Source organism: Pan troglodytes, chromosome 13 (genome assembly GCF_028858775.2).
Source record: "Pan troglodytes isolate AG18354 chromosome 13, NHGRI_mPanTro3-v2.0_pri, whole genome shotgun sequence".
NCBI lineage: Eukaryota > Metazoa > Chordata > Mammalia > Primates > Hominidae > Pan > Pan troglodytes.
In genome coordinates, this window is record NC_072411.2 from 132,589,357 (window position 1) to 132,613,583 (window position 24,227).

Genomic DNA, 24,227 nt, shown 5'->3' on the forward strand with positions numbered 1-24,227 from the left:
TCAAGTGATCTGCCAGTCTTGGCCTCCCAAAGTGCTGGGATTACAGGTGTGAGCCACCACACCCAGCCTCCATAATCTAAATCTAAGACTAATGGAGTCTTATAAAGATTTCTATATATAAGATCATGTTACCTGAAAACAGAGACAATTTTACTTCTTCCTTTCTGATTTGGATGCCTTTAATTTCTTTTTCTTGCCCAATTAATCTGCCTAGGACTTTCAGTACTGTGTTGAATAGAAATGGCAAGAGTGGTCATTGCTGTCTTGTTCTTCATCTTAGAAAAAAAGCTTTCAGCTTTTTATTATTGACTACCATGTTAACCATGGGCTTGTCATACATGGCCTTTATTGTGTTGAAGTATATTTCATTTATACCCAATTTGTTAAAAATTTTCTTTTTCATGAAATGATGTTGAAGTATTCAAATGCTTTTTCTGCATCTATTAAAATGTTCATATAATTTTTGTCCTTCGTTCTGTTAATGTTGAATATCACATTTATTGATTTACATGTTGCATCATCCTTGCATCCCAGGGATAAATCCCACTTGATCATGATAAGTGAACATTTTAGTATATTGTTAAATTTGGTTTGCTTTGGTTATATTTTGTTGAGAATTTTTGTTTCTATGTATATTAGAGATATTGACCTGTAATTTTCTTTTCTTATAGTGTCCTAGACTTAGGTATCAAGACAATGCTCACAAAATGAGTTTGGAAGTGTTGCCTGCCTTTCATTGTTTTTGGAATAATTTGTATTAATTTATTCTTAAATCTCTGGTAGAATTCACCAGCATAGCCATCTGGTCCTGCGTTTTTCTTTTTCTTTTCTTTTTTTTTTTAATTATACTTTAAGTTTTAGGGTACATGTGCACATTGTGCAGGTTAGTTACATATGTATACATGTGCCATGCTGGTGCACTGCACCCACTAACTCGTCATCTAACATTAGGTATATCTCCCGATGCTATCCCTCCCCCTTCCCCCCACCCCACAACAGTCCCCAGAGTATGATATTCCCCTTCTTGTGTCCATGTGATCTCATTGTTCAATTCCCACCTATGAGTGAGAATATGCGGTGTTTGGTTTTTTGTTCTTGCGATAGTTTACTGAGAATGATGATTTCCAATTTCATCCATGTCCCTACAAAGGACATGAACTCATCATTTCTTATGGCTGCATAGTACTCCATGGTGTATATGTGCCACATTTTCTTAATCCAGTCTATCATTGTTGGACATTTGGGTTGGTTCCAAGTCTTTGCTATTGTGAATAATGCCGCAATAAACATACGTGTGTATGTGTCCTTATAGCAGCATGATTTATAGTCCTTTGGGTATATACCAAGTAATGGGATGGCTGTGTCAAATGGTATTTCCAGTTCTAGATCCCTGAAGAATCGCCACACCGACTTCCACAATGGTTGAACTAGTTTACAGTCCTACCAACAGTGTAAAAGTGTTCCTATTTCTCCACATCCTCTCCAGCACCTGTTGTTTCCTGACTTTTTAATGATTGCCATTCTAACTGGTGTGAGATGGTATCTCATTGTGGTTTTGATTTGCATTTCTCTGATGGCCAGTGATGATGAGCATTTTTTCATGTGTCTTTTGGCTGCATAAATGTCTTCTTTTGAGAAGTGTCTGTTCATGTCCTTCGCCCACTTTTTGATGGGGTTGTTTGTTTTTTTCTTGTAAATTTGTTTGAGTTCATTGTAGATTCTGGATATTAGCCCTTTGTCAGATGAGTAGGTTGCGAAAATTTTCTCCCATTTTGTAGGTTGCCTGTTCACTCTGATGGTAGCTTCTTTTGCTGTGCAGAAGCTCTTTAGTTTAATTAGATCCCATTTGTCAATTTTGTCTTTTGTTGCCATTGCTTTTGGTGTTTTAGACATGAAGTCCTTGCCCATGCCTATGTCGTGAATAGTAATGCCTAGGTTTTCTTCTAGGGTTTTTATGGTTTTAGGTCTAACGTTTAAGTCTTTAATCCATCTTGAATTGATTTTTGTATAAGGTGTAAGGAAGGGATCCAGTTTCAGCTTTCTACATATGGCTAGCCAGTTTTCCCAGCACCATTTATTAAATAGGGAATCCTTTCCCCATTGCTTGTTTTTCTCAGGTTTGTCAAAGATCAGATAGTTGTAGATATGCGGCGTTATTTTTGAGGGCTCTGTTCTGTTCCATTGATCTATATCTCTGTTTTGGTACCAGTACCATGCTGTTTTGGTTACTGTAGCCTTGTAGTATAGTTTGAAGTCAGGTAGCATGATGCCTCCAGCTTTATTCTTTTGGCTTAGGATTGACTTGGCAATGCGGGCTCTTTTTTGGTTCCATATGAACTTTAGTTTTTTCCAATTCTGTGAAGAAAGTCATTGGTAGCTTGATGGGGATGGCATTGAATCTGTAAATTACCTTGGGCAGTATGGCCATTTTCACGATATTGATTCTTCCTACCGATGAGCATGGAATGTTCTTCCATTTGTTTGTATCCTCTTTTATTTCATTGAGCAGTGGTTTGTAGTTCTCCTTGAAGAGGTCCTTCACATCCCTTGTAAGTTGGATTCCTAGATATTTTATTCTCTTTGAAGCAATTGTGAATGGGAGTTCACTCATGATTTGGCTCTCTGTTTGTCTGTTGTTGGTGTATAAGAATGCTTGTGATTTTTGTACATTGATTTTGTATCCTGAGACTTTGCTGAAGTTGCTTATCAGCTTAAGGAGATTTTGGGCTGAGACAATGGGGTTTTCTAGATATAGAATCATGTCATCTGCAAACAGGGACAATTTGACTTCCTCTTTTCCTAATTGAATACCCTTTATTTCCTTCTCCTGCCTAATTGCCCTGGCCAGAACTTCCAACACTATGTTGAATAGGAGTGGTGAGAGAGGGCATCCCTGTCTTGTGCCAGTTTTCAAAGGGAATGCTTCCAGTTTTTGCCCATTCAGTATGATATTGGCCGTGGGTTTGTCATAGATAGCTCTTATTATTTTGAGATATGTCCCATCAATACCTAATTTATTGAGAGTTTTTAGCATGAAGGGTTGTTGAATATTGTCAAAGGCTTTTTCTGCATCTATTGAGATAATCATGTGGTTTTTGTCTTTGGCTCTGTTTATATGCTGGATTACATTTATTGATTTGCATTTATTAAACCAGCCTTGCATCCCAGGGATGAAGCCCACTTGATCATGGTGGATAAGCTTTTTGATGTGCTGCTGGATTCGTTTTGCCAGTATTTTATTGAGGATTTTTGCATCAATGTTCATCAAGGCTATTGGTCTAAAATTCTCTTTTTTTGTTGTGTCTCTGCCTGGCTTTGGTATCAGAATGATGCTGGCCTCATAAAATGAGTTAGGGAGGATTCCCTCTTTTTCTATTGATTGGAATAGTTTCAGAAGGAATGGTACCAGTTCCTCCTTGTACCTCTGGTAGAATTCAGCTGTGAATCCATCTGGTCCTGGACTCTTTTTGGTTGGTAAGCTATTGATTATTGCCACAATTTCAGCTCCTGTTATTGGCCTATTCAGAGATTCAACTTCTTCCTGGTTTAGTCTTGGGAGAGTGTATGTGTCCAGGAATTTATCCATTTCTTCTAGATTTTCTAGTTTATTTGTGTAGAGGTGTTTGTAGTATTCTCTGATGGTAGTTTGTATTTCTGTGGGATCTGTGGTGACATCCCCTTTATCATTTTTTATTGCGTCTATTTGATTCTTCTCTCTTTTTTTCTTTATTAGTCTTGCTAGTGGTCTATCAATTTTGTTGATCCTTTCAAAAAACCAGCTCCTGGATTCATTAATTTTTGAAGGGTTTTTTGTGTCTCTATTTCCTTCAGTTCTGCTCTGATTTTAGTTATTTCTTGCCTTCTGCTAGCTTTTGAATGTGTTTGCTCTTGCTTTTCTAGTTCTTTCAATTGTGATGTTAGGGTGTCAATTTTGGATCTTTCCTGCTTTCTCTTGTGGGCATTTAGTGCTATAAATTTCCCTCTACACACTGCTTTGAATGCATCCCAGAGATTCTGGTATGTTGTGTCTTTGTTCTCGTTGGTTTCAAAGAACATCTTTATTTCTGCCTTCATTTCGTTATGTACCCAGTAGTCATTCAGGAGCAGGTTGTTCAGTTTCCATGTAGTTGAGCGGTTTTGAGTGAGATTCTTAATCCTGAGTTCTAGTTTGATTGCACTGTGGTCTGAGAGATAGTTTGTTATAATTTCTGTTCTTTTACATTTGCTGAGGAGAGCTTTACTTCCCAGTATGTGGTCAATTTTGGAATAGGTGTGGTGCTGAAAAAAATGAATATTCTGTTGATTTGGGGTGGAGAGTTCTGTAGATGTCTATTAGGTCTGCTTGGTGCAGAGCTGAGTTCAATTCCTGGGTATCCTTGTTGACTTTCTGTCTCGTTGATCTGTCTAATGTTGACAGTGGGGTGTTAAAGTCTCCCATTATTAATGTGTGGGAGTCTAAGTCTCTTTGTAGGTCACTCAGGACTTGCTTTATGAATCTTGGTGCTCCTGTATTCAGTGCATATATATTTAGGATAGTTAGCTCTTCTTGTTGAATTGATCCCTTTACCATTATGTAATGGCCTTCTTTGTCTCTTTTGATCTTTGTTGGTTTAAAGTCTGTTTTATCAGAGACTAGGATTGCAACCCCTGCCTTTCTTTGTTTTCCATTTGCTTGGTAGATCTTCCTCCATCCTTTTATTTTGAGCCTATGTGTGTCTCTGCACGTGAGATGGGTTTCCTGAATACAGCACACTGATGGGTCTTGACTCTTTATCCAATTTGCCAGTCTGTGTCTTTTAATTGGAGCATTTAGTCCATTTACATTTAAAGTTAATATTGTTATGTGTGAATTTGATCCTGTCATTATGATGTTAGCTGGTGATTTTGCTCGTTAGTTGATGCAGTTTCTTCCTAGTCTCGATGGTCTTTACATTTTGGCATGATTTTGCAGTGGCTGGTACCGGTTGTTCCTTTCCATGTTTAGTGCTTCCTTCAGGAGCTCTTGTAAGGCAGGCCTGGTGGTGACAAAATCTCTCAGCATTTGCTTGTCTGTAAAGTATTTTATTTCTCCTTCACTTATGAAGCTTAGTTTGGCTGGATATGAAATTCTGGGTTGAAAATTCTTTTCTTTAAGAATGTTGAATATTGGCCCCCACTCTCTTCTGGCTTGTAGGGTTTCTGCCGAGAGATCCACTGTTAGTCTGATGGGCTTCCCTTTGAGGGTAACCCAACCTTTCTCTCTGGCTGCCCTTAACATTTTTTCCTTCATTTCAACTTTGGTGAATCTGACAATTATGTGTCTTGGAGTTGCTCTTCTCGAGGAGTATCTTTGTGGCATTCTCTGTATTTCCTGAATCTGAACGTTGGCCTGCCTTGCTAGATTGGGGAAGTTCTCCTGGATAATATCCTGCAGAGTGTTTTCCAACTTGGTTCCATTCTCCCCATCACTTTCAGGTACACCAATCAGACGTAGATTTGGTCTTTTCACATAGTCCCATATTTCTTGGAGGCTTTGCTCATTTCTTTTTATTCTTTTTTCTCTAAACTTCCCTTCTTGCTTCATTTCATTCATTTCATCTTCCATCGCTGATACCCTTTGTTCCAGTTGATCGCATCGGCTCCTGAGGCTTCTGCATTCTTCACGTAGTTCTCGAGCCTTGGTTTTCAGCTCCATCAGCTCCTTTAAGCACTTCTCTGTATTGGTTATTCTAGTTATACATTCTTCTAAATTTTTTTCAAAGTTTTCAACTTCTTTGCCTTTGGTTTGAATGTCCTCCCGTAGCTCAGAGTAATTTGATCGTCTGAAGCCTTCTTCTCTCAGCTCGTCAAAGTCATTCTCCATCCAGCTTTGTTCTGTCACTGGTGAGGAACTGCGTTCCTTTGGAGGAGGAGAGGCACTCTGCTTTTTAGAGTTTCCAGTTTTTCTGTTCTGTTTTTTCCCCATCTTTGTGGTTTTATCTACTTTTGGTCTTTGATGATGGTGATGTACAGATGGGTTTTTGGTGTGGATGTCCTTTCTGTTTGTTAGTTTTCCTTCTAACAGAGAGGACCCTCAGCTGCAGGTCTGTTGGAGTACCGGGCCATGTGAGGTGTCAGTGTGCCCCTGCTGGGGGGTGCCTCCCAGTTAGGCTGTTCGGGGCTCAGGGGTCAGGGACCCACTTGAGGAGGCAGTCTGCCCGTTCTCATATCTCCAGCTGCGTGCTGAGAGAACCACTGCTCTCTTCAAAGCTGTCAGACAGGGACATTTAAGTCTGCAGAGGTTTTGCTGTCTTTTTGTTTGTCTGTGCCCTGCCCCCAGAGGTGGAGCCTACAGAGGCAGGCAGGCCTCCTTGAGCTGTGGTGGGCTCCACCCAGTTCGAGCTTCCCTGCTGCTTTGTTTACCTAATCAAGCCTGGGCAATGGCGGGCGCCCCTCCCCAGCCTCGCTGCCGCCTTGCAGTTTGATCTCAGACTGCTGTGCTAGCAATCAGCGAGACTCCGTGGGCGTAGGACCCTCCGAGCCAGGTGCCGGATATAATCTCGTGGTGCGCCGTTTTTTAAGCCGGTCCGAAAAGCGCAATATTCGGGTGGGAGTGACCCGATTTTCCAGGTGCGTCCGTCACCCCTTTCTTTGACTCGGAAAGGGAACTCCCTGACCCCTTGCGCTTCCCAAGTGAGGCAATGCCTCGCCCTGCTTCTGCTCATGCATGGTGCGCGCACCCACTGACCTGCGCCCACTGTCTGGCACTCCCTAGTGAGATGAACCCGGTACCTCAGATGGAAATGCAGAAATCACCCGTCTTCTGCGTCGCTCACGCTGGGAGCCGTAGACCGGAGCTGTTCCTATTCGGCCATCTTGGCTCCCGGAGCCTGCGTTTTTCTTTAATGGAAAGGTTTTTTTTTCCTACTTATTCAATCAGTTTACTTATTATTGGTCTCTTCAGATTATCTGTTTTTTCATGATTCAGTCTTGGTAGGTTGTATGTTTCTAGGAATTTATCTATTTCTTCTAGGTTATCCAATTTGTTGATGCATAATTGTTCATAGTAGCCTAATGATTCTTTGAATTACTGTGTTATTAGTTGTAATCTTTCCTGTCTCATTTATAAGTTTTAAGTTCTTTCTCTTATTTCCCTTGGTTAGTCTAGCTAAAGATTTATCCATTTTTTAAAATCTTTTCAAAGAACCAAGTCTGAGTTTTGTTGATCTTTTCTACTGTTTTCCTATTCCCTATTTATTTCTGCTCTAATCTACATTATTTTCTCCCTTCTCCTTACTTTGTGCTTAGTTTGCCTTTCTTCATCAGGTGTAAAGCTACGTTGTTGGAGATTTTTCTTTTTTCCAAGTGTTTATAGCTATAAACCTGATAGAATTGCTCCTGCTGCATCCCATAAGTTTTGGTGTGTTTTGTTTTCTTTTATTTGTCTTTCCTTTTTCTTCCCTTCAACTTTTAAGTTCAGGGGTACATGTGCAGGATGTGCAGGTTTGTTACATAGGTAAACATGTGCCATGGTGTTTGTTGCACAGATCATCCTAGGTATTAAGCCCAACATCCATTAGCTATTCTTCCTGATGCTGTCCCTCTCCCTACACCCCCGACAGGTGCCCAGAGTGTGTTGTTCCTCCCATGTGTTCATGTGTTCTCAACATTCTGCTCCCACTTATAAGTGAGAACATGTGGTGTTTGGTTTTCTGTTCCTGAGTTAGTTTGCTGAGGATAATGACTTCCAATTCCATCCATGTCCCTGCAAAGGACATGATCTTGTTCCTATTTATGGGTGCATAGTATTCCATGGTGTATGTGTACCACATTTTCTTTATCCAGTCTATCATTGATGGGCATTTAGGTGGATTACATGTTTTTGCTATTGTGAATAGTGCTGCAATGAGCATACATGTGGTTGTATCTTTATAACAGAATGATTTATATTCCTTTGGGTATATATCCAGTAATGGGATTGCTGGGTCAAATGGTATTTCTGCCTCTAGGTCTCTGAGGAATTGCCACACTGTCTTCCACAATGGTTGAACTTACACTCCCAAAAACAGTGTAAAAGCATTTCTTTTTCTTTGCAACCTCACCAGCATCTATTGTTTTTTGACTTTTTAATATAGCCATTCTGACCAGTGTGAGATAATATCTCGTGGTTTTGATTTGCAAAGGACATGAACTCATCCTTTTTTATGGCTGCTTTCTTAATCTTGGTCTAATTTGATTGTGCTGTGATCTGAGAAACTGTTATGATTACTGTTTTTTTTGCATTTGCTGAGGAGTATTTTACTTCTGATTATGGGATCAACTTTTGACTAAGTGCTGTGTGGTGATGGGAAGAATGTGTATTCTGTTGTTTTTGAGTGGAGAGTTCTGTAGATATCTATCAGGTCTACTTAATCCAGAGCTGAATCAGGCCCTGAATATCTTTGTTTATTTTCTGACTCGATGATGTGTCTAATATTGTCAGTGGGGTGTTAAAGTCTCACACTATTACTGTGTGAGAGTCTAAGTCTCTTTGTAGGTTTCTAATAACTTGCTTTATGAATCTGGGTGCTCCTGTATTGGGTGCATGTATATTTCAGATAGCTCTTCTTGTTGAATTGAACCCTTTACCATTATGTAATGTTCTCTTTGTCTTTTTAAAATCTTTGTTAGTTTAAAGTCTGTTCTGTCAGAAACTAGGATCAAAACTCCTGCATTTTACTGTTTTCTATTTGCTTGGTAAATTTTCCTCCATCCCTTGGTTTTGAGCCTATGTGTATCTTTGCACATGAGATAGGTCTCTTGAAGATGGCATACTGATGGGTCGTGGCTCTTTATCCAGTTTGCCATTCTGTGGTTTCTTTAACTGGGGCATTTAGCCCATTTACATTTGAGGTTAGTATTGTTATGTGTGAATTTGATCCTGCCACCATGATGCTAGCTGGTTATTTTGCAGACTAGTTTATGTGGTTGCTTCATAGTGTCACTGCGCTGTGTACTTCAGTGTGTTTTTGTAGTGGCTGGTAATGGTTTTTCCTTTCCATATTTAGTGCTTCCTTTCCATAGTGTTTTGTTTTCATTTTTGTTTGCCTCATAATATTTTAAAATTACCCTTTTGGCTTCTTCTTTGACCTATTGGATATTCAAGAATGTATTGTTTAACTTCCCTACATTATTTATGCATTCCTTACAGAATTTATGAATTCTCTGAATTTCCTCCTGTTATGGATTTCGAGTTTCATACCACTGTGGTCAGAAAAGCACTTGGTATGATTTCAGTCTTCTTGAATTTATTAAGACTTCTTTTGTGGCCTAACATGTACACTTGAGTAGAATATGTGTTTTGCTGCTGTTCAGTGAAATGTTCTGTATATGTCTTTTAGGTCCATTTGATCTAAAGTCTGGTTCAAGATCAAAATCCTTATGATTTTCTGTCTGATTCATCTGTCATTGTTAAGGGTGAGGTATTAAAGTCCCTTACTATTATTGTATTGCTGTTTCTTCCTCCTTTCAGATTGGTTAGTATTTGCTTTAGCTATTTAGATATTCCAATGCTATTGTCAAAATATTTACAACTGTTATATCCTCTTGATGAATTGACCCCTTTATCCTTATATATTGACCTTCTTTGTCTTATGTGGCCATTTTTTACTTAATGTGTATTTTGTCCAACATAAAGATAGTTACCACTGCTTTCGTTTGGTCACTTTTTGCATTGAATATCTTTTTCCATACCTTCACCTTCAGCCTACATGTATTCTTAAACCTACCAGAGTCTCTTACATGCAGCAACTTGTTGGATCTTGTGGGGTTTTCATAATCCATTCAGGCACTCTATTTCTTTTGGTTGGAGAATTTAATCCATTTATTGATAGGTAAGAACTTACTATTGCTGTTTTGTTATTTGTATTCTGGCTGTTTTGTAATTTGTATTCTGGCTGTTTTGTAGTTCTTTTTTTTTTTTTTCCTTTCTTTTTTTCTTGTGGCATTCCTTTGTGATTTGATGAATTTTAAAGTGATATGCTTTGACTCCTTTCTCCTTTGTGGTTACTGTGAGGCTTACATAAAATATCTTATAGCTATATCATCTGATTTTAAGCTAACAACTTCAACCACATATAAAACTCTACACTTTTGTTTCTCTCCTCCCTCATATTTTAATTGACTAATGTTACAATTTATATATTTTTATATTGGATATCTAAAACCAAATTACTATAGTTATACTTATTTAAATGTTTGATTTTTAATTTTTATGCTAGAATTGAAAGTGATTTATGCACAATCATTACAATATAAGAGATTTCTGACTTTGACTAAATTTTACCTTTACTGGTGAGTTTTGTATATTTATATATTGTTATATTGTTAACTAATACCATCTCATTGCAGCTTGAAGAACTAGAACTCACTTTAGCATTTCTTGTAAGACAAGTCTACTGATGATGAACTCCTTCAACTTTTTTTTTTTGGAAAAACCTTTATCACGCCTTCATTTAAGATAGATAGATTTACCAAGTGTAACACTCTTGGTTGGCGGTTTTTTTTCTTTCAATATTTTGAATGTGTCACCCTAATCTCTCCTGGGCTGAGAAGAGGTTTCCGCTGAAAACTTTACTGTTAGTCTTATGAGGGCTCCATTTTTTGTGATAAGTTATGCTTTCCTTGCTGCTTTCAAAATTATCTTTTTGTCTTTTGATAATTTAATTATAATACTTATTGGTGTAGAATTGTATTGTTGAACCTGTTTGGGGAACTTTGGGCCTCAAGAACCTAAATGTCCATTTATCTCCCCAAATTTGGGAAGTTTTTAGTCATTACTTCTTTAAATTGACTTTCTGCTCATTTTTCTCTCTCTCTTCTTCTGTAATTTCCATAATTTGTATGTTGTTTCACTTAATGGTGTCCCATAAACGCAATAGGCTTTTTTTCACTCATTTTCATTCTTTGTTCTTTTTGCTCCTCTAAGTAGATAATTTCAAATGACTTCTCTTTCAGTTCACTGATTCTTTCTTCTGCTTAAGTAAGCTGTTGGAATTTTCTGTTAAATTGTTCAGTTCAGTCATTGTATTTTTTAGATCTAGGATTTCTGGGGGTTTGTTTAATGGTTCCTATTTTTTATTGGCATTATATTTTGTTTATATATTGTTTTCTGATTTTGTTGAGTTGTCCATCTGTGTTCTCTTGTAGTTCACCGAACTTTTTAAAGAGAATTATTCTGAATGTCAGTTAGCTCATAGACCTTCATTTCTTTAGAGTCAGTTGTTAGAGCTTATTAATTTCTTTTAGGGGTTTTATTTTTTGCTGATTTTTTATGATCCTTGTATCCTCACATTAGTGTCTGTAAATTTGAGGAAGAAGTAACCTCTTCCAACCTTTATAGGTTTGCTTTGGCATGGAAAGCCCTTTAGTAGTCAGTGTTTCCTGGAGATCTGGACAGGTCAGCTGGTAGCATCCATGAATAGTCACAGTTTGCTTTTGAGATCTCTAGTTGTGCAGGATTATTGCCTGTGCTCTGGTGTTTGCTGGGGCCACTGGCTGGCCTGTATGGTTTGTTGAGTGTTTTGGTTGGACTCTTTGGTTGGGCAGGGCTACTGGCTGGCCTCTGAGATGGAACAAGACCTCAAGCTACTGTTCAGTGGGACCACAGGTTAGGCTCTGTGATTAATCAGGGTTGCAGGCTGTGTTTTGCAGTTGGGTTGAGTCACTGTCTGGGTTCTCTTCCAGAGTAGAACCACTGGCTGTGCTTCAGTGTCAATCAGTATTGTTATCAGGTGCCTGGGTTTGGTGGGGCCACAGGCTATGCCCCAGCTTGCTGCAAGCTGGGCTCCTCTGTCAGATGGGATCATTCTCTGGAATCCCTGGTTAGGCAGAACTGCAGGCTGTGCCCCATAGTTTGGCAGCATCACTGGCTGAGCTGTGTGATGAAGTGGGGCCATAGGACGTGCTCTACATTTGGACGGGGTGACTGGCTATACTCCCTGCCTGGAAATGGCTGCAGATCATAGACTGGGATCTCTGGTTGGTTGGGGCCACATAGCTGTGCCCCTCAGTTGGGAGGTGTCCTTGGCTTTGTTTACTGTCCATGCAGGTCGCTGGCTGGCCGCTGAGGCTGGGCAGGGTTACTATTTGGGCTTCCTGGTTAGCAAGGCTAGAGGCCATACTCTGTAGTTAGGCAGAGTGGCTGGCTCGATTACCTGCGTGGTCAAGGACATATGTTAGGCTTTGAGGCTGGGCAGAATCTCTTTGGGGGTTCCCTGGTCCAACAAGACAGAAAGCTAAACCCTGTAGCTGGCCTGGATTGCTGACTAGGCACCCAAGCCAGTTAGAATTGCTGACTATGCTCCCTGGCCAAATAGGGTCACCAGCTTGCCTCTGCAGTTGGGCAGAGCCGCTGGCTGAGATCTCTGCTAGGGTGCTGATGGCAGGAACACAGTACTAGCATGGTGATCCATGCACTGGCCACTGTGAACCCTGCCCTCACTTCTTCATTTCTAGTCAAACACAGGTGGTCTAGCCCCACTGATTTCCCCTTTGTTTCCCATGAGACAAGACAGAAGTGGGCCTCCTAAGATGTAGCACAGAATGCTACAGAAGCTGGATGTCCTCCTCAGGCTCTCTTTTCCCCACTGGAGAAACTTTGGGCTCAGGAAAACCCTCTTGATATGGCACTTTGCCAGCCTTGGGGAGGAGCAACACAGTCAAAGTGAAACTATATGACTCAAGAATTTAACTGCTAAACATCTACCTAGAAATGAAAACGTATATCCACACAAAGACTTGCATGCAAATATAGTAACGTTATAGTAACAGTAACGTGATAGTTAACTTTCACAAAATCTATCGTACACTATTTCCAGAAGACCATTTCATAGCAACGTGTAAGGATTCCAGTTTTTCCACATCTTTGCTAAAACTTGTTATTGTATGTGTTTATAGCCATTCCAATGAATGCATATTAGTATTTTGTTGTGGTTTGAATTTGCTTTTCTCTAATGACTAATGATACTGAGCATCTCTTCTTGTCTTTATTATCTTCCATGTGTCTTTTGGAGAAATATCTGTTCAAATCATTTGCCCATTTTTAAATTGGGTTATCTTCTTATAGAGCTGTCAGAATTCTTTACATACCTGAATATAAGTAGTTTATTGAAAATATAATTGGCTAATATTTTCTCCCAGACTGTGCCTAGTCTTTTCTTTTTCTTAATAGCATACTTGAAACACAAAAGATTTCAGTTTTGTTAAATTTCAGCTTATCAATTTATTATTTTAAGGATCATGCTTTTGATGTTGTAGCTAACTCTTCATTTAACCTAAAGTCACAAAGATTTTTGCCTTTATTTTCTTACAAAAGTCCTGCCATTTTTGCTCTTTTAGAAGATTACTACATAATTTGGGGAACCCAGTGAAAAATAAAAATGGGGGATCCTTGCTCACAAGTTATTAAGGATTTCAGAACAGTGAAAGCAGAACACTAAACAAGCACAGAGTCATTTGTGACTGCACAGGATGCATGCTCATGAAGCCAGCCCTGCTCTTACATTTAGATCCATGATCCATTTTTAGTTGATTCATGTATATGATGTGAGGTAAGAGTCTACATTCGTATTTTTGCGTGTATCTATGCAATTGTACTTGTAGTATTTGTTGAAAAGACTATCTTTTCCTCATTTAATTGCCTTGGCACTTTTGTTGAAAATCAATTGCCAAAACCACAAGGATTTTTTCTGCACTCTCATCTCTGTTTCACTGAATTATGCCCGTACAATAACTGTCTTGATATGGGTAGCTTTATAATAAGTGTTGAAATAAGAAAGTATAAATCTTCCAACTTTTTTCTTCTTTTTATAGATTGTTTTGGCTATTCTGGGTTCTTGCAATTCCATGTAAATTTTAGGATTAGCTTCTCAATTTCTTCAGAAAAGCCATTTGGAATTTTGATAGGAATCACATTGAGTTTATAGGTCAATTTGGAGAGAATTGTCAGGTTAAATATATTGAGTCTTCCAATCCATGAACATGGGTATCTCTATTTATTTAGATCGTTCATTTCTCTAGTAATGTTTTGTCATTTTCAGCATACAAGTCTTGCATTCTGTTTGTTCAATTCATTCCTAAATGTTTTATTATTTTGCCTACCTTTAATTTTGAATTTGAAACTCAATTTTTACATTTCTAAGTTTACTAGTTGGTTGTTTTATAGAAACAATATCATTGAATAAGTTATGGGGGTATTAAATATACTTACTCTAGGCTGAGCACAGTGGCTCATGTCTGTAAACCCAGCACTTTGGGAGGCAGAGGTGGGCAGATCACTCGAGGTCAGGAGTTTGAGATCAACCTGGCCAACATGGCAAAACCCCATCTCTACTAAAAGTACAAAAATTAGCCAGGAGTGGTAGCACATGCCTGTAATTCCAGCTGCTAGGATGGCTGAGGCAGGAGAATTGCTTGAATCCAGGGGGCAGAGGTTGCAGTGAGCCGAGATCAAGCCACTGCACTCCAGCCTGGGGGACAGAGAGAGACTCCATCTCAAAAATAAAATAAAATAAATATACTTACTCTAAAGTCTTATTCTATTTATTTATTATTTCTCTTTCCTCTGATGTTACCAAAAAAATGGTGAAAAGAAAGATCTGAAGGGATCTGGTTAGAACCCTGAAACTGTCCACTAAGCCAGTGTTAACACCTGGGGTGTAGTGGTTTCATGCCTCCCCTATCATTTATTCTGAATTTTATATACAAATGAAAGACTTTTTTGTTTAATTTATATAAAAATGGGATCATAATGTATTAATCTGAACATGATGTTTTCATGGAACAGCAAAACTATTACCTTCAACCCAAATTGCTACAATTAAATAGCTATGTAATATTTCAACAGTGTACATTTATGATAATGCACTCAACCATTCTGCCAAATGGACAATCAGGTTATTTTCAGGTTTAGAGGTATGTGTTATTGTGGAGTTGCTGTTGTTGTTGTTGTCGTTTTGCTACTAAAAACAATGCTTCAATAAATACTTCTGTATTTATGAGAATGTAGTCAACAAATACTTATTGAACACCTTGTGTATATCAGGTACTCAAGAAAAATCAATGGACAAAACAGATGCCACTGCCCTTATGGCATACGTATTTTTGGGAGAAGAGAGACAATGAAGAAGATGATAAACAATAAACAAACAAGTGTGTAATTTATTTAAGACGTTAGGGATTGACAAGAGCATGGAAAAAAGAAATAGAGGCAGATGAGGGGATTGGGAGTATGGAGGCAGGATGGGGGATTGTGGTTGTGATTTTAGATAGGTTGGTCAAAGCAAATCTCATTGAGAAGGTAATAGTGAATCAAGGATCAAAAAGAGAGAAGGAAATTAGTTCACTGCATAGATACATGTATCTATGCTAGGCAGAAGAAACAGTCAATATCAATTCCCTAAGGCTAGAGTATGTCTGGTTAGTCAAGAAACAACAAATAGGTGAGTGTGAGCAGACAGAAGTGATCAAGGGGAGAGGAGAGAAGGTTGGATCATTACATTACCTTTGAACAGTGTAAGGATCTGGGTTTCACTCTTGAAGAAATGGAGAGCATTGAAAGTTCTGCAGTTCTTGTTTCTATAGGATACATGTTGATCTTTTTATTTATATAGGGTAGATTCCAAAAGCTGGATCTGCTGGGTCAGTCAGTCTGTAGTATATTTTAAAATTTAGCGGATGTTGCCAAATCTTTTCTGAAAAGGCTGCAGTAATTCATGCTCACACCAGCCATGAGTGTCTGTTTCTCTGAATCTTCTCCCACATGGCATAGTGTCACTAATGAAATTGTGTTTGCCAATCTAATGAGTGAGAAATGGTTTCTCATTGATGTTTTAGTTTTAACGTATTCATATGTGTATTGGACATTTTAATTTTCTTTTCTTTAAGCTGCCTGTTCAGGTCCATGTTGGAGGGATTGTTTGTTATTTTTTATTAGCAGACTTTAGTCTTTGCCTGTTAATATCAGGTATATTAACCCTTTGTCATACATATTCAGAATGTTTTTCTACACTGTCTTTTATATCTGTATTGCTTTTTAAGAACATTTAAATCGATTAAGAGAAATCTTCCTTTAACTATTCTCATCTCAAATTGTTCTTTATTGACTCAGATATTCTGTCATTTCAATATTTACATTATTTTATCCAGGTTTTTTTTCAAGACGGAGTCTCACTGTCACCCAGCCTGGAGTGCAGTGGTGTGACCTCGGCTTACTGTAACCCTGACCTCAGTAGCTGAAGTGATCCTCCTGCCTCAGCCACTCACGTAGTTAGATCTATAGGTGCACATCACCACATCTGGCTAATTTTTGGATTTTTTGTAGAGAGAGCCTTTTGTCATGTTACCCAGACTTGTCTTGAACTCCTGAACTCAAGTGATCCACCCGCGCCAGCGTCCCAGAGTGCTGGGACTGCAGGCATTATCCACCACACTTGGGCTTTATTCAGTTTTAATGGGGTTTCTGGTTGCAAGTACACCATACTTACATAATAATTTCAGAAAAATTGATGTTTTAAAATTACTACTTTTTTTCTAATTGGGAGCATTTTATATATCTCCATTTATTTAGATCTTATTTAATTTCCTTCAATAAAATTTTTATAGTTCTTATACCTTTAAGATGTTTAAATATATACATGTGTATTTGCTATTGAGTCTGAGTATTTTTTTAACTTATGTCTTTCCAAATAAGAACTAGTAAGTTTTATATATCTATTTTTTATTCATACTCCTTGGTGTATTAGTTCATTCTCATACTGCTACAAAGAACTACATGAGACAGGGTAATTTAAAAAGAAAAGAAGTTTAATTGACTCATAGTTCCACAACCGTAACAGGAATCATGACTAGGAGGTCTCAGGAAACTTAACAATTATGGTAGAGGGTGAAGGGAAGCAGGCACCTCTTCACAAATCAGAGCAAGAGAGAGGGAGTGAGAGACAGCAAGGAAGAAAGTGTCACACTTTTAAATAATCAGATCTCGTGAGAACTCACTCACTATCATGAGAACAGTATAGGGGAATCCACCCGCATGATCCAATCACCTCCCACCAGGTCCCTTTCCAACACATGGGGATTACAATTTGCCATGAGATTTGGGTAGGGACACAGAGCCAAACCATATCATTTGGCAAATTAGTTTTCTACTTCTCATGAATTTTATTAGGTCTCTCTCTAGTTTTTCTATGTATATAATTATACAACATATATTACTGTACCTTATTTTAGTATTTGTACTAATTGTTTCATTTTCATAGCCTATCGCATTAGCTAAAGCTTCCAAAATATGCATATGTGTATGTGTGTATATATATATATATATATTTGTATACACACACGCACACACACACATATATGTGTGTATGTATGTATAATGGTGGTAATAGTAGACATTCCTATATTGTTTTCTATTTAAATGACTTCACCATTCATGTTTATCATAACATTTGCTGATTTTAGAGAGTTCATGTTATGTTAGTTTTATTTCATATAGAGTTTTTATTTTAAAAATAGCTGTTAGGACTTATCAAATTCCCTTTTAAAATCATTTGTGAATATATTTAAATACTTCTCCTTTTATTTATTAATGTAAAATTACAGAGAGATTTTATAATGTTGAACTATTTTTTCTCTTATTCAATCTCATTGCCATTACCTTTCTCTTTCTTTCTGTTTCTAAATAGCCTGTAACTACAAGTTTTATTTTATCTTTAACCCAACACAGTGTGTTTTGTTTTGCTTTCTAAAATCTTAAGAAATTTATTTTCCTTATGCAATATGTTTCATTTCTATTGATTGTAACTTTTTGAGACTTCTTTCGTGGCCAAGATTATGCTAAATATTGATAATGTGTTCTCTGTTTTTAAGTCACAAGATTAAATAATAAATCATTCCTATTAATTTATCTAGAACCTGTATATTTTGTCCATTTTTGGTATATGGAAAGAGTAAAAAAACTAGGGGTGAATTGTTTTGCAATGCCCATAAAACATTTGTCCTATTATTTGTTTCTTGAATTTTGAATTGACATTAATGGGAACTGTTCTGCTTTTTGTTTTATTTAAAGTTGCATACCATAAATTGCCTATTTTTGATTTCAATATATTTTGTGTCACTGCATCTTTAGTTGGATTCTGTCTTTGATTCCAATTAGTGTCAGTATCATCAATATTGACAATACCTTCGATATCACTAATATTGCCTTTCAGGATAATCTCTTCATGTATATTCAGTGTTATAATTTTTCAACGTTTTTTCTGTTTTACCTTTTATAATTCATTGTTTTTCTTGTTTTATTTCTCTAAAAATGCAAACTATGTTTGCTCTTTATTTTTATTTTCAGAGTTTCATAGGTTTTATAAGATCTGATTTCACTCAATCAGTAGTTACCTTCAACTTTTCAAATTCATTGTTTAATCTGTATTTCTGTAATTGTTACAGTTGAATCTGAAACCATATTGTTCCACCATATCATTTTCATACTTGAAACAAATTCCTTAACTCAGTTTTTCTTCACCAACCCTGCTCAAAATTTTAAGTTTGTTGATATAATTTGAAGCTTTAATTCAAATAGTTACCATTTGGAATTTTCCCCCATTTCCCATAATATCTCTGTTTCTCCTGGGGTAACTTTTTCCTCTTTTTTCTTACACTAGTCTTTCTTTCTAATATTGAAGTATTTCCTCAAATGTCTATTGATCTGTGGTTATTTGTTTCTACATAAGAGAAGGCTTTGGAAATCAATCAATGTGATTCACCAATTAAAAAATAAAGAAGGAAAAATCATATGAATATCTCATTAATGCATTTGATAAAATTTAACATCTGTTCATGATAAAATTCCCAGCATATTAGGAATAGATAGGAACTCAGCAAATTAGAAATAGATAGGTAGGAAAGTCATATGACTACCTTGGTAGATGCATTTGATAAAATTAGTAGTTCATGACAAAATTCTCAGCAAGTTAGAAATAGGTAGGAATGCAAAGCACAGTGGCTAACAGATGTGATCCCAACTCTTTGGGAGGCCAAGGTGGGAGGATCACTTGAAGCCAGGAGTTCAAGACCAGCGTAGGCCACAAAGCAAGACTCTATCTCTACAAAATATAAAAATAAAATAAAAAATTAGCTGGGCATGGTGACATCTGTAGTCCTAGCTATTCGGGAAGCTGAGGTGGGGATATTACTTGAGCCCAGGAGCTTGACGCTGCCATGAACTATGATTGTGCTACTGCACTCCAGCCTGGAAAACAGAGTAAAACCTTCAAAGAAGGAAGGGGTGGGGGGGGGGGAGAGAGAGAGAGAAAGAAAAAGAAAGAGACAAGAAAGAAAGAAAGAGAAGGAAAGAGAAAGAAGAAAAAGAAAAAGAAGAAAGAAAGAAAGAGAGAAAGAAAAAGAGACAAGAAAGAAAGAAAGAGAAGGAAAGAGAAAGAAGAAAAAGAAAGAAAAAAGAAAAAGAAAAAGAAAGAAAGGGAAAGAGGTAAGAATATGTACAAAGATATAACAAACATCACACTTAGTGATATTGCTAGTTGCTTTTTCCCTAAAATTGGAAATAAGACAAGGAAGTTGTCTCTCACTTCTTCTCTTCAACATTGTATTTAAACTCCTGACCAGTGAAATAAGATCCAAAAAAAGGAAATAATTGTTATTTTGGGGAAAGAAACAGTGAATCCGTCTTTATTTGCTGATGACATATTTATTTTCTTTAAAATATAAAGGAAATCTATAAATACTTTATTAGAACTAATACATGAATTTAGCAATGCCATAAATACATGGTTAATAGTTTTCAAACCAATCATATCTCCTACAATGGCAATAAGGAATTTGAAAAGCAGTATCCTTTAAAGTAGCACCAGAGAGAATAAAATAACTAGAAATAAATTTAATGAAAGATGTGCTTGATTTTTAAAATTAATCTAAATAAATGGAGAAACAAACGATGCTAACAGATTGCAAGCTCAATATTGTTGTCAGCTCCCCCAAATTTATCTATAGTTTCAAATCAAATCCAAAAGGCTTTTCTCATAGAAATTGACAAATTGATTTGAAAAGATATGTGGAAAATCAAAGAATCTAGAAAGTCCAAGACAATCTTTTCTAATTGACTTCAAGACTTTCTTTAAGCCATGGTATTCAACACAAAATCATATCAGCATAAGGACAGACAAACAGATCAATGGTATGGCATAGAAAGTACAGATATAAACCCATGTTCATATTGTAAATTGCTTTTTGAATATTTTCGTGATCTTAGAGTGGCAAATTCTTCTTAGTACACTAAAGTCATTAATTATAAAAGAAAAAATAATAAATTGGACTTCATCAAAATTAAAGATTTTTTCCTATCAAAAGACATAATTAAGAAAATAAAAGGGAAGCTACAGACTGGGTGAAAATATTTACAATACATAAATCAGACAAAACACTTCTATCCATAATCTGTAAAAGAACTCCTACCTGTCAATAAATAAAATAAAATTCGATAATATAAATGGGTCAAACATTTGAACAGACACTTCACCAAAAAATAAATAAATTGCCAGTAAACACATGAAAACATGCTTGACGTAATTTCCTGATTAAAGAAATACAAATTAAAACTAAAATTAGATATCACATCATACACACTGGAATGGCTAAAACTAGAAAGGCCATCACTGGTAGTCTTTGCAAAAACAGTTTGGCAGGTTTTTAAATGGTTAAATGTACTCTTACACAATGACCCAGTAATTCCATTCCCACATATTTACCCAAGAGAAATGAAAGCATTTTGCCACAAAAAGACTTGCACAAGAACAGCAGTTTTATTCATCCTAGTCTCAAACTGAATCCACTCCAATGTCCATCAACAGAAAAATGAGTAAGCAGACTGTGGTAGATTCACACAATGGAATACCACTCAACAACAAAAATGAACGAACTAACTGTTCAACACAGCAACATAGATGATAAGCAAAAGAAGGCAGACACAAAAGCATGTATATGTTTTGCTCGTTTATATGAAATCCAAGAGCAGGCAGTATTAACATATGACAGAATAAATGACAGCAATGGTTGCCCCCTGAGAGGCTGCCTGGCTGCATGTGTTCAGTATGCAGGTTCACAGGCAGTATATGCATTGCTCTGTTCATTTTTCAAATAACAAATCAGTTTTTAGCTGTGTGTCTCCCTTCAAATCTCCACTGTTTCTTCCAAATTCTGTAGGGCACCACGATTGCTTTCCTAACCTCTGGGAGCATCCCCTACCTACTATTGCAACTAGCACTTTTCTGACCACTTTTTGTCTTCGAGATTTTATTTGAAATCTCTTATGTGCTCATTGTCCTCCACCATTCTCTTTGTCACTGTAAATCTAATTCCTTTATTATCATTTTAATGAACTTTAACCAGAAACTTTTTTTTACAGGAATTCAAAACAATAATGCGACATTGTTTCCTGCTTTATGTTGTGTACTGGGAAGTGCCAATAATTCTCTTCCGGTTGGATATAAAGAGCTCCCAAGTTTTCATAACATTTAGGAATACTGAGATGTTGATTAAAACATTATCAGAGCAATAACATGATCAACTAAGAACTAGAATTAGAGACTCAGCTTTAAAATTGCTTTAAAAGGAAACAGCAGCGATTTCTGAAATTCAGATGCCTAAAATGATTAACTGTATATAGCAATAGTACGGACAGATTTATATTAACACAAAGCAGAACCAGATGTTCCAGGAGATATCACTGATATTCTCATGAAATTCTCAATAATGTGGTATTATTATCATTATTAAACCACACTGTATTATTTATGAATTAATTTTATGATATATGACGGTATTTCCTTCCTAGCAGCTACAGATTAGAGAAGGACATCTTATTTTTATTTTGTCAAATTCTCTCAGTTGTTGATTAAGCTGCATTTTCAAGGTTAGATTTTTATTTATATTCCATTGACTTTCATTTCTCTGTGGATGACCTGCTTACTCCATCTAGATTCTGTAGGAATTTAATATTTTTATTTTGAAAAATATTCCAGATATGGTTAGGTGAAGATATCTTTACAATGACTTTGTTCAGTTTAGACTGGGCTTTTTCAGTGCCCTCTATATTAGTCTTGCATAGGCTCCATGATATCTTCTATTACATTTTTGTTTGTTGCTTCAATTCCATTTATTCTGGGCTCTACTGAGGACCACCTATTTTATATATGTTGGTTCTTCATAGCTTATCCATTATACATAAAATCTTACCATCTCCACAGACATCTCAGAATCTTGATGACCATTTTCACTTCGTGTCCTTTTTCCCTAGGCTGTTCACAGAAGACCAGGATGTAGATGAGGGACTTGTCTATGACACTTTATTCAAGCACTTCAAAAGACATAAGCTGGAGATATCAAATGCAATAAAAAAGACATTTCCATTCCTTGAGGGCCTCCGCGATCGTGAACTCATCACAAATAAAATGTTTGAAGTAAGTAAAGTTTATTTCACAACCTGGCAGATATGCTTTCATATTTTACAAGTATTTCTGTAAGTGCTCCTGTAAAGTAGAAAAGGAGAGGAGAAGCAGAGGTCACCAGAGATGGTCCTACTTCCAGCTGAGGAAATGGTGTTCCATGGCACCCTCTGGAGTTGGGGTGAATGGTACTGGAGAAACTGGAACGGAAACAGCTGTTCTCCATAAATGTACAATGTTTTGTAGAATTCATACACTATAACATAAACTAAAATTTAAAAATAGTTTTAATGAATTGATTTACTGAAATCATAATTGACAGAGCATTTTATTTCAATTAACATCAATTTAAAATACCTAGATCTGAGAACATTAAAACCCACAGGGAATTGGTGTCTAGAGAGGACAAATTTGGAAGTAGATGCTTGTTATTCTTTCTCCAACACATTTGTTTTCTTGTCTTTCCTTTTTTTGTGCATTTCTGGAGTCTTGGAATATGAGTAAATTCCACCCATAGGCCCTGTTGGAGATACAGAGCAGCGAGTCATCTCTGGCTATGAATGTGCTTCCTCTGTGGCCAAGTTCACAGCAAGGGGAAAATGGTCACCTAGTTTCTTTGAGCCCTTCAGGCCAAATCAGTCTTGGGGGAAGAGCAGGGGTTGCCCAGCCAACAAAACAGCCACTCATTGATTGCCTGCTACATCTATCCCAAAAACGTATCAATCAGGCTCTTAAAGAACTTTGAGCCCACTTTTATCCTTCAAAGTTGCTCCTTTTTACATCTAATGTAAATGAGGGTGAAGCAATCAGGCTCATCAGTGGGTATTTTTAAGGAGATGGGATTTACTTCTTTCATTACTGGCTATACAAATATGTAAAAATTATAAAACTTTACATGAGAAGATACCTCTGAAGAGAAATTGAAATTCAGTAACCATAAAATTTGTTTTTATGGCTCTTCTGTAACTTGAAAGTCTGTATTTGTGTTTTCTCCATTCAATATTTTTAAAGGATTCTGAAGATTCTTGTAGAAACCTGGTCCCTGTACAAAGAGTGGTGTACAATGTTCTCAGTGAACTGGAGAAGACATTTAACCTGTCAGTTTTGGAAGCACTGTTCAGCGAGGTCAACATGCAGGAATACCCCGATTTAATTCACATTTATAAAAGCTTCAAAAATGGTAATTAGGTTTATTATCTACCTTTTGATTTCCAGGGCCAATTTTTTTCAATAAGCATATGTTTGATCTCCTACCATGTGCGATACATTGTGTTGGGCAGTGGGCATAGAGTAGTTAACAAAATAGACGTGTCATGAGTCTTCTTGAAGCCCATGGTATATGGCTATGGCAAAACAAACACCTGGAGGTCTGCTTCACTGGCCACTTAGACTCACAGGACAACCAGAGCCACGCTGGCATCAGATTTACTTAGAAGATAAGAAACACAGAACACCAATGGGGCAGCATCAGTTGTTTCTTCTCTTTAGTGGGAGTCTTTGCAGTGACCTACACAGCAGTCCACTAAATTGACTACTACCTGCCTTGAGTGACAGCTTAGCTGTGGGTGCAGGATCCACTTTGGCATAGCACCACATATCTGTGGGAGTCAATATCTCTTGTAACAACCCCATAGTCATAGCTTTCAGGGTGCCACAGGGACAATCTGAGTTATAAGAGTTATCGGTTGAAGGAAGACCACAATTATTCTTTCCCTACAGGTATTTATAGTTCGTGTATAGTTTCAGGCAAACAGTCATGGGTCATTTCTAAGCCCAGAGTTT

The 24,227-nt window shown here is 37.1% G+C and overlaps 1 protein-coding gene across 17 annotated transcripts in view; it reads left to right on the forward strand.

Annotated features, from left to right (window-relative positions):
* Window positions 1-24,227, forward strand: part of SP140L (SP140 nuclear body protein like) — an 81,583-nt gene that overhangs the window by 13,640 nt on the left and 43,716 nt on the right. For 14 of the 17 annotated variants that reach the window (XR_010150249.1, XM_003309504.6, XM_016950672.4 and 11 more), the window contains 2 exons: window positions 22,298-22,460; window positions 23,457-23,625. Coding sequence is in view for 16 of the 17 variants with exons in the window: in XM_003309504.6 (XP_003309552.1) it covers window positions 22,298-22,460; window positions 23,457-23,625 (332 nt within the window). In the remaining variant the exon portion in view is untranslated. Of the gene's footprint in view, window positions 1-6,309; window positions 6,589-22,297; window positions 22,461-23,456; window positions 23,626-24,227 lie in introns of those variants that run through there. The other 3 variants (XM_063791759.1, XM_063791762.1, XM_063791765.1) reach the window with 3 other exon arrangements.